Raw genomic sequence first — 12,452 nt, 5'->3', positions numbered from 1 at the left:
CATCCCTCCAAAGGAGGCATTGCTCAGTTGGCCTGCCATCGGTTGGTGTGGAGGCAGGATCCATCCTGTGCACAGGCCACAGCTGGCGGCCTCAGCCTGCTGCTGTTTCCAAGTTCAAAGGTCTCCAGGTAGATCTGCTGAGCTCTGCTTTTCAGTGGGCGGAGGTGGGGTGGTGTAAACAGCCACTCCAGCACACCAGTTCTGAGAGCCCTAAACCGGGAGGCTGTAAAGGATGGGTCTTTGGGAAAGGACTATCAGTTGTACAAATGTTCATGTCCCTTTTTCCTCCATCCAGGAGGTCTGTACAAGAACAATGGGTTTTGGCCACCAGCAAAACCAGGATGATCTTGTGTGTTCCCCAGAGGGCGCTTAACAAAGCCAGAGTGGAAATTGTTCACAAACATACAAAGAGAGACCGGGGCAAGCTTGGAGAGCCGGACACACTCACTTTTTATTACTGTTGTCCGAGGGCAGGACCCGGGGACTCGGAAGACACCGTAGGCGGTGTAATGGCTAAGGATAGGTGTGGGCAAGACACAGCTTGGCTTTCTGACTGTGGGCTCTCAGGCACGTTATCTGAGTTCTCTGTCCCTGTTTGATGTGTGGGGCTATTAGTGAGCTTTTGGTCGCCCAGTTAGAAATCGCTAGTAGGGTCTCTGGCATAGTTTGAGTATTCTTTGAGGATGAACTGCTCTTCCTATAATCATTACAAATTGATTTCCCTTTAGGCTTTACGAAGCACAGAGGTAGGTGAATAGTAGGGTAGTGCTGATCATGCTGGCCCCAGTCTCTGCTCTTAGACTTGGCCACCTTGACTTGTCAGCATCAGTTCTCATAGGAACCTTCCCTGTATTTTATTTTATATGTGTATTATCATTATTTTAAAATTCGATGTGTATGAGTGTTTTACCTGCACTTGTGTATATGTACCACATGTGTGCCTGGGGCCCAAGGAGGTCAGAAGAGGGTGTTGGGTCCCCTGAAGCTGGAGTTAAAGATGATTGTGAGCCACCGTATAGGTGCTGGGAATCAAAACAACAACAACAACAAAAAGAGTCCTCTGCAAGAACAGCAAGTGCTCTTAACTGTTGAGCCCTCTCTCCAGCCCCTCCCCTGATGCCTCCTTCTTTTAAGACGTGGTCTCACTGTAGTTCTGGCAGTCTGAACTCTGTAGACCAGGCTGGCCTCAAGCCCACAGAGATCTGCCTGCCTCTGCCTCCCGAGTGCTGGGACTAAAGGTGTGCACCACCACCGCCTGACACACACTCTCTCTTTTAAGATAGACTCTTGCTTATAGTCCAACCTGGCCTTAAACTCTGTTATCCTCCTGCTTCAGCCTCCCAGGTGCTGGAATCACAGCGTGTGTTGCAATTCCTGGTTCTTAGGTTGAAATACAGTGGTGGTGTTGGCTGTGGCTCAGCGGATAGCTCGGTGCCTAGCATGCACACAGCCAGCCCTGGGCTCAGTCCCCAGTTCTCTAAACCATTTGTGGTACACATTTGTAATCCCAGTGGAGGCAGGAGGATCGGAAGCTCAAAGTCAGCCTCCATTTTACAGCAAGCTTGAAACCAACATGGGCTACATGAGACTCTCAAAACACAGTTTGTATACTGTAGGATACTGTGACAAAAGACAAAATTCAGGGTTTTTAGCCTGGCCTCTGGTTGCACAGCCGTCGCTGCCCCTGACTCCAGAACACATCAGGAACAACTATGTTTTAATCATTACCTTTTTTTAAAATCCTCCCAACCCTAGAAAATGCATCTGATGGAGCAGAGAAGCATCTTTGGCCCCGTGGCTTTGAACAGGAGCTCAAGACGGAGACCCTTAAAAGCCCTGGCCATCGCATCCTGAGGACTGCAGGACCGGGGAACATGGCTGTGAGCTTAGATGATGACGTGCCGCTCATCCTGACCTTGGACGAGGGTGAGAGTGCCCCGCTGGCTCCTTCCAACGGCCTGGGCCAAGAGGAGCTGCCCAGCAAAAGTAAGCTGGTGGGCAGGTGGGTGGGTGGGGCTCATACCACGTCTGCGCAGGGAGTGAGAGACAGGTGGGCTCCGGTCTCTCAGGGGAAGCAGAGTCCCCGTAGCTCATCTCAAGTGTGACAAGGACTTTGCTCCTAGGAGACTGTGGGTGTGAGCCCAGCCTTGCAGTGTCCCTGCTGCTAGGGGACCTCAGGCAAGCCTCTCTCTACTTCATCCATTATTAATAAAAACATCCCCGTGGGTCCCCTCCTGAAATTGGTAGGGGGGCTGAGCTCACCTGCCATCTACCCTGCATTTATCTGCCATCTCAAAATGAGGCGGAGGACGATCCTTGTGGTGCATTGATCAGGGCTTCAGGGTTTTACATTGTTTTTTTCTGGGAATCGAAAGCTGGTACAAAGTAACCCCGAGAGAGGGGATGCGCTGTTGGTGTTGCCGACTCTAAGTGTCTTTCTGGCAGAGGGAGAGGCCATAAAACCCTTCCTGGTCCACATCCCGAAACCATGGCTCTGTTCACTCAGGACAAGGGCTCATGAGAGCCCTTTCTGGTTGTTCTTCCCATATCACTGTGGAGTAGCCCTGGGGGTGGGGCAAATGAATCAGCCTCAGGGGACACCCTCAGGAGGGCTCCCTTCTAATGGAAACCTTGGCTGTCTTCATGCTCTTAGATCCCTCCAGAGTGCCCAAGCTGGAGACAGGGTTCTGCTCTCCGACCCTGGAAGGTGAAGAGAGCGACCCAGTTCTTCACCTGAAGACTTGGGTCGCTCTCAGGGCTTGAGGAGGAAATAGGCCCGTGAGAGAGTAGGGCTTGTCGTGCGGGGCCGCCAGTGTGGCCACTGGATCTTGCTGAAGTCTGCTGCTTGTTTTGGCTTAAGAACAGAAAGATACATCTCTTGACACGGGACATTGTGTTTTCTGCTCAGAGTACTCTTGCTTCAATTTCCCCCCCCTTACACTGTTATGAGGCACAGCTGGCTGAGGACAAGCCGGACCTCTCAAAGGAGAGACATTGTCTTAGCCAGGGTTTCTGTTGCTATGATAAAACACCATAACCAGAAGCAGCTTGGGGTAGACAAGGTTTATTTCTTCTCGTACTTCCAGGTAACGCTCCATCATCAGAGAAACTTAAGGCGGGAACCTGAGGCAGGTACTGATGCAGAGGCCATGGAGAAGTGCTGCTTGCTAGCTTTTCCTCACAATTGTTCAGTCTGTGGCATCCGGACCACCAGCTCCGGGGCAGCACCTCCTACAGTGAGCTAGGCCCTCCCATATCAACAGTCCAGGAAATACACTGCAAGCTTGCCTAGAGGCGAGTCTGATAGACAGCATTTTCTCCAGTGAGTCCCTCTTCTGAAAGGACACGAGTTATCTTAAGTTGATAGGAAACTAACCCGCTGGGATGGCCTGATGGACTGTTAAATTGTCCAGGCCTGGCACTGTCTCATGTTTAGATTTTTACATTGTCCTGAGATTCCCTACTGTCTGAGCTGTCAACATGAACCACACCCAACCTTACAACACCCCCTACTTTCTTACTCTCGCGCACACACATACACACACACACACACACACACACACACACACACACACACACACCTGTCCGTCCTATAGCTGTTTGGGGACTGTCCCATCCCTACAAGGTAGAGCACTGGTTTTGCTCAGTGTCCCAGGCCTTCTTTCCTGACTGGCCCTGTATCCTGCCTTCAGTCCAGTGAGTCTCCAGTGCTGTTTTGAGCCTGGGTTTTGGTCAGGCAGTCTGTCTGGAAGAACTTCCTGGCCCTGCTGTTTGCCCAAGGATTCCAGTTTAAGCTGAGAACTTCCTGCTCACACAGTTCTGGGAGAGCTTCAAAGTCCCCTTAGAGAGATTGAATGAATGCTTTCTTGCTGTGGGCAGGGAGATAGCCACCAGTGGTAATTACTCAGTCATCTGTCACCTGCTGCGCTCTGAGTCCCATTTATCCTTAGCTTAGGGCCTGAAGGTTCAGGGACTTCTGAGGTCACTGCAGAAATGATCCTAGCTAGGTTTCTGGAGCCTGGAAGCTGGCAGGAATGACTGACAAAAGGCTCTTGTCAGATGTGAGTGGCATCCTGCCTGTCTTTGCTCTAGAACCAGGGACAGAGCTATCTTATCTCTCCTCTCCTCCCCTCCCCTCCCCTCCCCTCCCCTCCCCTCCCCTTCCGTCCCCTCCTCTTCTCTTCTCTCTTTCAGTAAAGACGTCAGTTCTGGAAGCCCCAGACCCCTGACTACAGTTGCTGTAGACCCTGGGGTACCTAGGGCAGGCAGGTTGCAGACAGCAGGCCAGTGGAGTGGGCAGCCATGTGCCTTGCAGGTGGCTGTCTTGCTGTCCCCTCACAACTGTGGTCCACACTCAAGGCCTCACTTACCTCAGTTACCTCTAAAGATCCATCTTGAAGCATACACCTCCTATTCTCTAAGGTCAGCACTTCAACATAGAGATTTGCTTTTGTAATCTGTTTAGTGTGTGTGCGCGCGCGCGTGTGTGTACGTGCCTATGCACATGCATATGCTGTGGCACACATGTGGAGGTCAGAGGATAACCTGCAGGATTTACTTCTCTCCACTATATGCACCCCTGGTCCTCAGACTTGGTCAAGTGCCTTTAGCCACTGTCCTGTCTGCACGGCCCCAGGAATTTTTTCTTTATTGTTTCTTTGAGGTGGGAGACTGGGTCTCTCTGGTTGCGAGGCAGCTAGAGACAGCAACACTCTGTGCACATGCCGGGCAGTGGTCTGCGCTGCGTGTGCGTAGCTGTCCATCTATTGGTTGCGCCTGGAGCATCCTGGCAGTTCCACTAGGATTTTGCCTCTCCCGTGCCTTTACGCTCACACGTGCATTTTCTGGTGAGGAACGGATTGGGGACGTGAAGATGGCTATGCCCCGCTGTCCTGGCTACTTTGGTGTGGCATTATTATGGTTTTTCAGGTGACAGGACGGTCACGGATGGACCTAAGGGGACAGAGCAGAGAGACTTAAAGCCCAGGCCTAGAACACAGTGCCACCTCTATAGGGAAGGCCATTGTCCCCACAGCGACCTGTGTGTGACATCCTGGCTCATTTTCTAGAAACTTCATATAGCCTGAGCCAGCTGGCACTAGGCACCATCTGGGTGACCAGAGCTGCTGGCCTCAGGCAGATGTGGCCAAGGGCAGCTGGGAGGGATCAGCTCAACAGTCCCTCCCTGCAGCGTCTCACTCTGGAGCTTTGTGGTGGGCCTAACATTCCAGCATGCCTGTCCCAGAGGGAAGGACACCCAGTGTGGGTTCTGGAGTCAAGCCTCAGACTTTCAATCCTAGCTGAGAACATTCCTAGCTTCTCCAAGCTGCAGCATCCTTGCTGTATGTCAGGGACCTTACAGTCCCCCCAGCTAAGTGGGCGGGGGTTTGGTAAATGCTGCGGATCACGTGGTCTGTGCGGGGACAGTCATGACCTAGGTCATGAGGCTGCAGACTGGACTCTGCCGTGAACGTCTGCAGTGAGCGGGAGTCTTGAACTCAGGATGAGCTGGGAATCCATATTGTCTCACTCCCAGCCCAGCAGGAGGCTACCACCACACAGGGACACCGAGGCAGTGTAGCAGTCGGAAACCAAGAACAATTAAGTTTCCACAACCTCCCACTTTGCTCGGCCACCTGGCTCTGCCAGAGTCATTGCTCTGGCTTTTATAGGGCAGAGTGCCGGATGCAACCAGATTGTTGGTGGTGCCAATTAAAATGAGCGAGCACCCAGCCTGCTGAGATGGAGCCTCTATAATGGAAGCTCGAAGCCTTAAGCTTCCTGGCCCTCTGCATCTTCATAAGGGGACCATGTCTGTTGCCTCGGGCCCCCCTGCCATGAATGCCATCTCTTCCTCTGCAATGGAGAAAGCCACCGCATCTAAATGGCAGGCGCAGCAGCTGGGTGCGGGCTGGCACCTGCTGCCCTGCTCCGCCAGTCACCCGAAGGAGATCTGAGATCATGTGTGCTCTGAAAGTGTTTTATGAGCCAGAACAGTTGACTTCCCAGCCTCCAAGTCAGGGAGGGGACGTGGGAGCAGCTGGAAAACTTGCTGTGTTGTTGATCTAGTGGTTTCTGGCTGCAGTGTCTCCAGGACTATCTCACGTAACAGCATGAGGCCTCCGGGAGGAAACCCCATACTCTTAAAGAGAGCAACCAAGACCAAAGCCAGGAGTGTTGGGGTCCTTCATCCTTGGGGACCCAAGGGACAGCTCTTTCTTCTGATCTTGACTGAGTGGCTTCCCTGTGTGTCCATTATCTGCCTCAGACTCCTCTCTCCCTGCCCAGGCAGTCTGAGTAAGAAAGTTCACAGGAATCACAGTGACCTGCCACCGTGGAACCCCCGCCCCAGGCCAGGCAGCTCCTGCCACTGTGGAACCCCTGCCCAGGCCAGGCAGCTCCTGTAGCGTGCTTGTGCACGCTGTGACATCGTGACCCTGCAGATATCTAGGGCAGTGCTTTCAAGATCCTCCCACAAAGAGGAAACTGGGGTTCCCAGAGGTCAAAACCTGCCCCAGGTCAAAAGGCACGCTGGCACACTTGGATCCAGGCGTCCTAGCTCTTAGCTGATGTCCCTCCATAGGGAAGTGAGGGTTGGGGGACAGGACTAGGGGTCTCACTGGGTTCTAACTTCACTTCACCACAATCAAGTGTGTGCTGTTCCACGACGGTGGCTGCCGTCTGAGGGGTCTGTGCTGTCAGAACGGCCACCCTGATGGTGTTTGTCGTACAGCGTCTGTGGGATGACCCGGTGGCCTGGACAGAGGGCAAGGGAAAAATCCCAGCTTCCTGTCGTGACCCTCGGCCTCCTCCCCCATGCACCCTCCCCCACCTGCCTTCACCACCCTCCTTAGAGCAGCTCCACAGGAGAGCCTCTGGGTTTGTTTCCCATTATGGCCACAAAAATAGGATATGTCAGAAACCCAAGGTTATTGATCGGGAAAGGAAGGACACAGGGGTATGTGCTTGGAGTTGGGGGACAACCGTAGGCCATGTGGATACCCTGATGCTGGAGCCCTGTGACAAACACAGAGACTGGAGGGGATGCCCTGGACTGGAGGCTGCTGGCGCTCATGTCTTTGGTTCCCGGGTCCTTCTTTCTGTCAGGGTGTGTAAGTGTTTGTGGAAGTCTTGGGCCAGCCATATTGGTGTGCTTGTATAATCCCAGAACCCCAGAGGCTGAGGCAGGAGGATCATTAGGTCAAACTCAGAAAGTGTGGTTCTGTGCTCTTAATGTAAAAGAAACAACCTTGGATATGTGGCACGTAGCAGGTTTTTTCTTTTGGGCCACAACCAGCTCCCAAGTCAGGACATGAAGACTTATTTTGTTCTGAGGGCTTGGTCTAGCTTAGGCTAGTTTCTGGCTAGTTTTTTTTTTTTTTTCCTTTTTGCATTTTTTGTTTTGTTTTTCTTTTTTTTATATTTATTTATTTATTATATATACAATATTCCATCTGTGTATATGCCTGCAGGTCAGAAGAGGACACCAGACCCTATTACAGATGGTTGTGAGCCACCATATGGTTGCTGGGAATTGAACTCAGGACCTCTGGAAGATCAGGCAGTGCTCTTAACCTCTGAGCCATCTCTCCAGCCCCTTTGTTTTGTTTTTCAAGATAGGCTTTTTTTCTGTGTGTAGTTTTGGCTGTCCTGGAACTCCTTACTAGACCAGACTGGCCTTGACCCCTAGGAGATCAAGCCACCACCACCACCAGGTTCTGACTAGGCTCTTCTAAGTTAATCTGTTTCTCTTTCTCTTCCTTTTGCCTCGGGTTTTTTTTCCTTTGCTCTCCTTCTTGCTTTCACTGTTTCCTGCATCTGTGTGGCTGACAGCTGCCTGACTGACGGCTGTTGTCTCCCCTCATCCTCTTCTCTCATTCTCCTACTGTTCATTCTCTCTGCCTGCCAGCCTCTCCCGTCCTTTCTCTTCTTCGCTGTTGGCCATTCAGCTCTTTGTTAGACCAATCAGGTGCCCCAGGCAGGCAAGGTGAAGCAAATATAACACACCGTCAGTCACACAGTTAAAGTGACACATCTTTGCCCAGATAAAGCAGCAGCAGGGGCAGTTGCCACCCTACTCTGTCCGGTTGTCACTGGTCACAGGCTGACATGTTAGAGTCACCAAAAGAAGTGAAATCGCTGGCTGCCATTCCCATGCCAGCTCAGTGCTGCAGATCACTTCAAGTCAAAGAAAACAGGGCTAATCCGGCTAACCTCCTCTCCTGGTCTGAGGCCACCTCCCCTGGGGTCATTCAGGGAGCAACAGAACCGGTTGAGGCAGGCTTAGCCAGTTAGGCGAGGGAATAGAGAGGGCAGTTGGGGCCAGTTCCCACCCTTAGCTTTCAGGTCTCTTTTCCTTACCGATTTTTGTTTTTTGTGCTATAGCTCCAACCCAGAATTGTGTTTGCGTCACTGAGCCACGCCCCCTCCTTTAGTGACTTACCTTAGCTGGTAATGAGGGTTTATTTACTGTATTCTTTTTTTAAGATTTATTTATTTATTATGTATACAACATTCTGCCTTGATGTATGCCCGCACACCAGAGGAGGGTACAGATGGTTGTGAGCCACCATGTGGTTGCTGGGGATTGAACTCAGGACCTTTGGAAGAGCAGCTGGTGCTCTTAACCTCTGAGCCATCTCTCCAGCCCCTTACTGTATTCTTTTTGCTTTGATTTTTTGCGGGGGCAGGGGGCAGTCCTGGGAATTGAACTTACGACCTTAGTCATGATAGCTGAGCGTTCTGCTGCTGAGCTACACCCACAGCATGGAGGTGTTTATGTGTATGTGTGTGTGTTGTCTTTGACTTTGAGATATATATGGAGATTCAAGCAGAAGTTAATTTTTTTTTTTTTTAAAAAATAGGAGTCTGGGGACTGGAGGGATAGCTTATGAGAGACAGGTTATGAGTACTGGTTTCTCTGTTTTTGTTTTTTGTTTTTTGTTTTTGTTTTTCCCAGACAGGGTTTCTCTGTGGCTTTGGATCCTGTCCTGGAACTAGCTATTATAGACCAGGCTGGCCTCGAACTCACAGAGATCCGCCTGCCTCTGCCTCCCGAGTGCTGGGATTAAAGGCGTGTGCCACCACTGCCCGGCTGAGTACTGGTTGCTCTGGCAGACGACCTGGGGCTCTGTTTCCCAGCACCCACATCAGGTGGCCCACAACCACTGGGAACTCCAGTTCCAGGGGGAATCTGGCGCCTTCTTCTGGCCTCCATGGGCACCTGTACTCACATGGTGCAGACACTGTAAAGTAGGCACTTGCACACATGAATAAAAATAAACGATGTTTTTAAAAAAAGGTTTTAGAAGTACTAGCTTGTTATCCAGTCCTTCTTTAACTGTTGTCTTCTCGTCAACTTAGAAGTTCCCTTTTCTAATGGCCAGCTCCTCTGTCCGCTGTAGGGCATACAGGAAAGGGCCTGTGGCGGTGTAACAGTCTGGTTGGCGCTCCCGGGAGCATGCAGCGTGCCAGTTTTGTTGCATGCATTGTAGCTCCCGGTGCACTTAGGGGTGGGAGGTGGGAGGGGCAGGAGGAGGAGAGGTGCGGGCTTGGTGGTACAGAAAGGCTCTGGAGAGATTAAGGCTGAGTGATGATTGTATCACATTTTAGAGGGGTGACGGACAAGAGGTGAAAGATGAGCCAGAGACAGCTGTGCCACCCTGGGTGAGTGGCACAGCAATGCTTTAATTACAGGGTGTGGTGGGGAGCTGAGACTTTGAGGTTGCCCTGCCTCCGCCCCAGGCCTGTGCCAAGGTGTGAGAATATCATCAGAGTGATGGAGAAGGCCTCAGGTACCTCAAGCAGGGGGCTACTGTCCTGTTACAGGGGTTTGAAGATTTACCCAGTCTGCCTCCAGAAAGGGGTTAGAGATGAGTGACAGGACCAGGTGGGGACTGGGGGCGTGTCTTAGTGGTAGAGTCCTTGCCGAGCCAAGCCTGTATAAGACCCTGGGTTCAATCCCAACCCACCAAAAAAGGGAGAATTGGGAAAGTGGGGGGAGAAAAAAGACAATGTGGCAGTGGCCCAGGACGGGCCACCACCTTGCCTGTTTAGTTGAGCTTGGTGTCAAGCAGGCATTGTTCTTGTTCTAGCCTGAGCTTTGCCTTCTGGAACCTCAGCTTCTCACAGCCTAGGAGGCGCCTGTAGGTGGAGTGGAGTGGTAGGAGACACTAGAGCATGGATGTCACTCATTCAGCTGGAGGGGGCAGATCCATTCAGTGCTGGGTGAGCTGGGCCAGGGCTTCTTAAACTGCTTCTACTTAAAACCCCCTTGTCTACAAATTTTTTAAACACTATTTTCTGTGTGTGTATATACATGTGTGGGGGAGGGGTACGTGTGTATGCACACATGCATGCGTGCGGAGGGCAGAAGACAACTTACGGGAGTTAATTCTCTCCTTCTAACACGTGGAGCCTGAGCATCAGAGTCAGGTCCTCAGACTCGGCGGCAAGAGCCTTACCCGCTGACTCATCTCAGCAGCCCAAGAAATTTATTCAAGAACAATTCTTATCCCAGCACTTGGGAGGCAGAGGCGGGCGGATCTCTGTGAGTTCGAGGCCAGCCTGGTCTACAAGAGCTAGTTCCAGGACAGGCTCCAAAGCTACAGAGAAACCCTGTCTCGAAACACCCCCCCCCCCAAAAAAAAAGAAAAGAACAATTCTTTGGTATGTTTAATTTTAACAATTTATTGAAGATGAAGGTAAATTTTTGCCCTAAATGAGACCAATGTGCTTGTCTGTTTTTGCATGTTTTAACCATGTTGCGGAACCAAATCTTGGCTGAATACTTGACACTGCAGGATGCAGAGACTCCAGCATTTCCTAGAGCTGGTTAATATTTGGATTTTATAATCCATACTGAGAACGTTGCTTTGCATAGATACTTAGTACACAATGGCAGCAGTAAGTTTAGGGGCCTCTCAAGCTATTAGAAATTCTGTCCTAATCCTAAACCAGAATTGATTTGGTGAATTTTTTTTTTAAATTTAAGCTACTCAAATTTAGCAACTCAGACATTAATGTTTAAAATCAAACATTCTAAAATACAATCCAAAGATTTATGCTGAAGTATGATGATAGGAAAAGAATTTAAAGTCTTTGTTTTTTAACCACGGCTTAAAAAATGGGATCTGGGGAGGGTGGGAATCAAGGTTGGGATGGAGGACTAGGCCTCCCTGGCAGGGGACACAGCCTAGACAGAGGAAGCATGATTGGGATGAGTGTGGGCTCTGGGGTCAGAGCAGCTGAGCATCAGTCAAGCATAGCATGGACTATGCCCCTCAGGCAGGCGATAGCACATCTCTAAGCCTGAGTCCCCTCATTCATAAAGAGACGGTCATACCAAGACTGCTCTTTGGTACTGGAGTGAGGTTGCAACAAGAGTCTTCATGGTGACTGCAGGATCTGGGGTGTTCCAGGTGGAGACTTGGTAGATGGCCACCATTATGGTTGGTTGGTGCTGGAACAAGGAAAAGTAACTGACAGACAGAGAGGCCATCTTGACTTGGCTGGAGCTATGAGGAGTGTATTGGGTAGGACTCATGTGGTGGTATTATAGATAGTTGTCCCTGAAACTAGGTAAGTTGGTCTTAGAGACTCTGGCCATGTTGTGGGGACAGGAGCCAGGTTTGGCGATTTATTCTCTGGCTCGGGCTCCCCAACAGTCTGTGAACCTCCCCAGGCTATATGCATTGTGCCTTGCTCAGCTTGGAAGCCTACCACCCTCCTGCTTCAGAGGTGCTGGGAAGCAGGTGAACTGTCCCAGGCTCCCCTTCCCTGGCCAGGGAGCTGCTTAGATTAGTCTCATCCTGGCAGCAGGAGGCAGGAAGTGAGAGCAGACCCCCCCAGCTGTACACTTCTTAATCCCCTCAGCCCAGCCTCAGGTCAAAGAGGCTGCTAAATCCAGGCCCCCCGGTGTCAAACCCCTTGCTGTGTCCCAGCTTTCCACCCAGTCCCCAAGTCTCCATCCTGACCAGGGATGGGACGGGTGTCCCTCTGCTCAGCTAGGTGGCTGAGCTCTAACGCTTTGTTCCTCCCAAAGCAGAAACCCTCTCTCGGAGCCGCCACCCTGCCCACTGGGAGTCCACGTTAGATACTAGGATCATGGATTTTATGAGGTGCCAGGTTGTGGCTCAGAGTCATCTCCCTCCTGAGGTTCTAGCCATGGAAGTGGCAGCGCTGTGTTGCTGCCTGGACAGTGTAGGGCATGGTTTCTCTGTGGAAGGTTTGGCTATGATCAGAGAACGCCCCGGAGAAATTGTTGGTGGCTTCCCAGCCTGTACTGGGTTAGGGCGCTTGCAGACCCCTCCTCATTTCCTGCAAGTGTCATCCTTGCTCCTTGGCTGGACAGAGAATACAGGAGTATATTACCCATCTGTGTGTGTGTGTGTGTGTGTGTGTGTGTGTGTGTGTGTGTGTGTGTGTGTGACTGTGGTAAGGCTCGCGTGGGG

The 12,452-nt window shown here is 51.3% G+C and overlaps 1 protein-coding gene across 1 annotated transcript in view; it reads left to right on the top strand.

Annotated features, from left to right (window-relative positions):
• Positions 1–1,759: 1,759 nt before the first annotated feature.
• Positions 1,760–12,452, top strand: part of Tpcn1 (two pore segment channel 1) — a 51,198-nt gene continuing 40,505 nt past the window's right edge. The window contains 1 exon segment of the mRNA XM_038346428.1: positions 1,760–1,986. Within this exon segment, the coding sequence (XP_038202356.1) occupies positions 1,875–1,986 (112 nt within the window). The 5' untranslated portion in view covers positions 1,760–1,874.

This window comes from Arvicola amphibius, chromosome 10, assembly GCF_903992535.2.
Source record: "Arvicola amphibius chromosome 10, mArvAmp1.2, whole genome shotgun sequence".
Taxonomy (NCBI): Eukaryota; Metazoa; Chordata; class Mammalia; order Rodentia; family Cricetidae; genus Arvicola; species Arvicola amphibius.
Note: the sequence above shows the minus strand (reverse complement) of the source record. Positions and strands in the feature narration are given on the sequence as shown.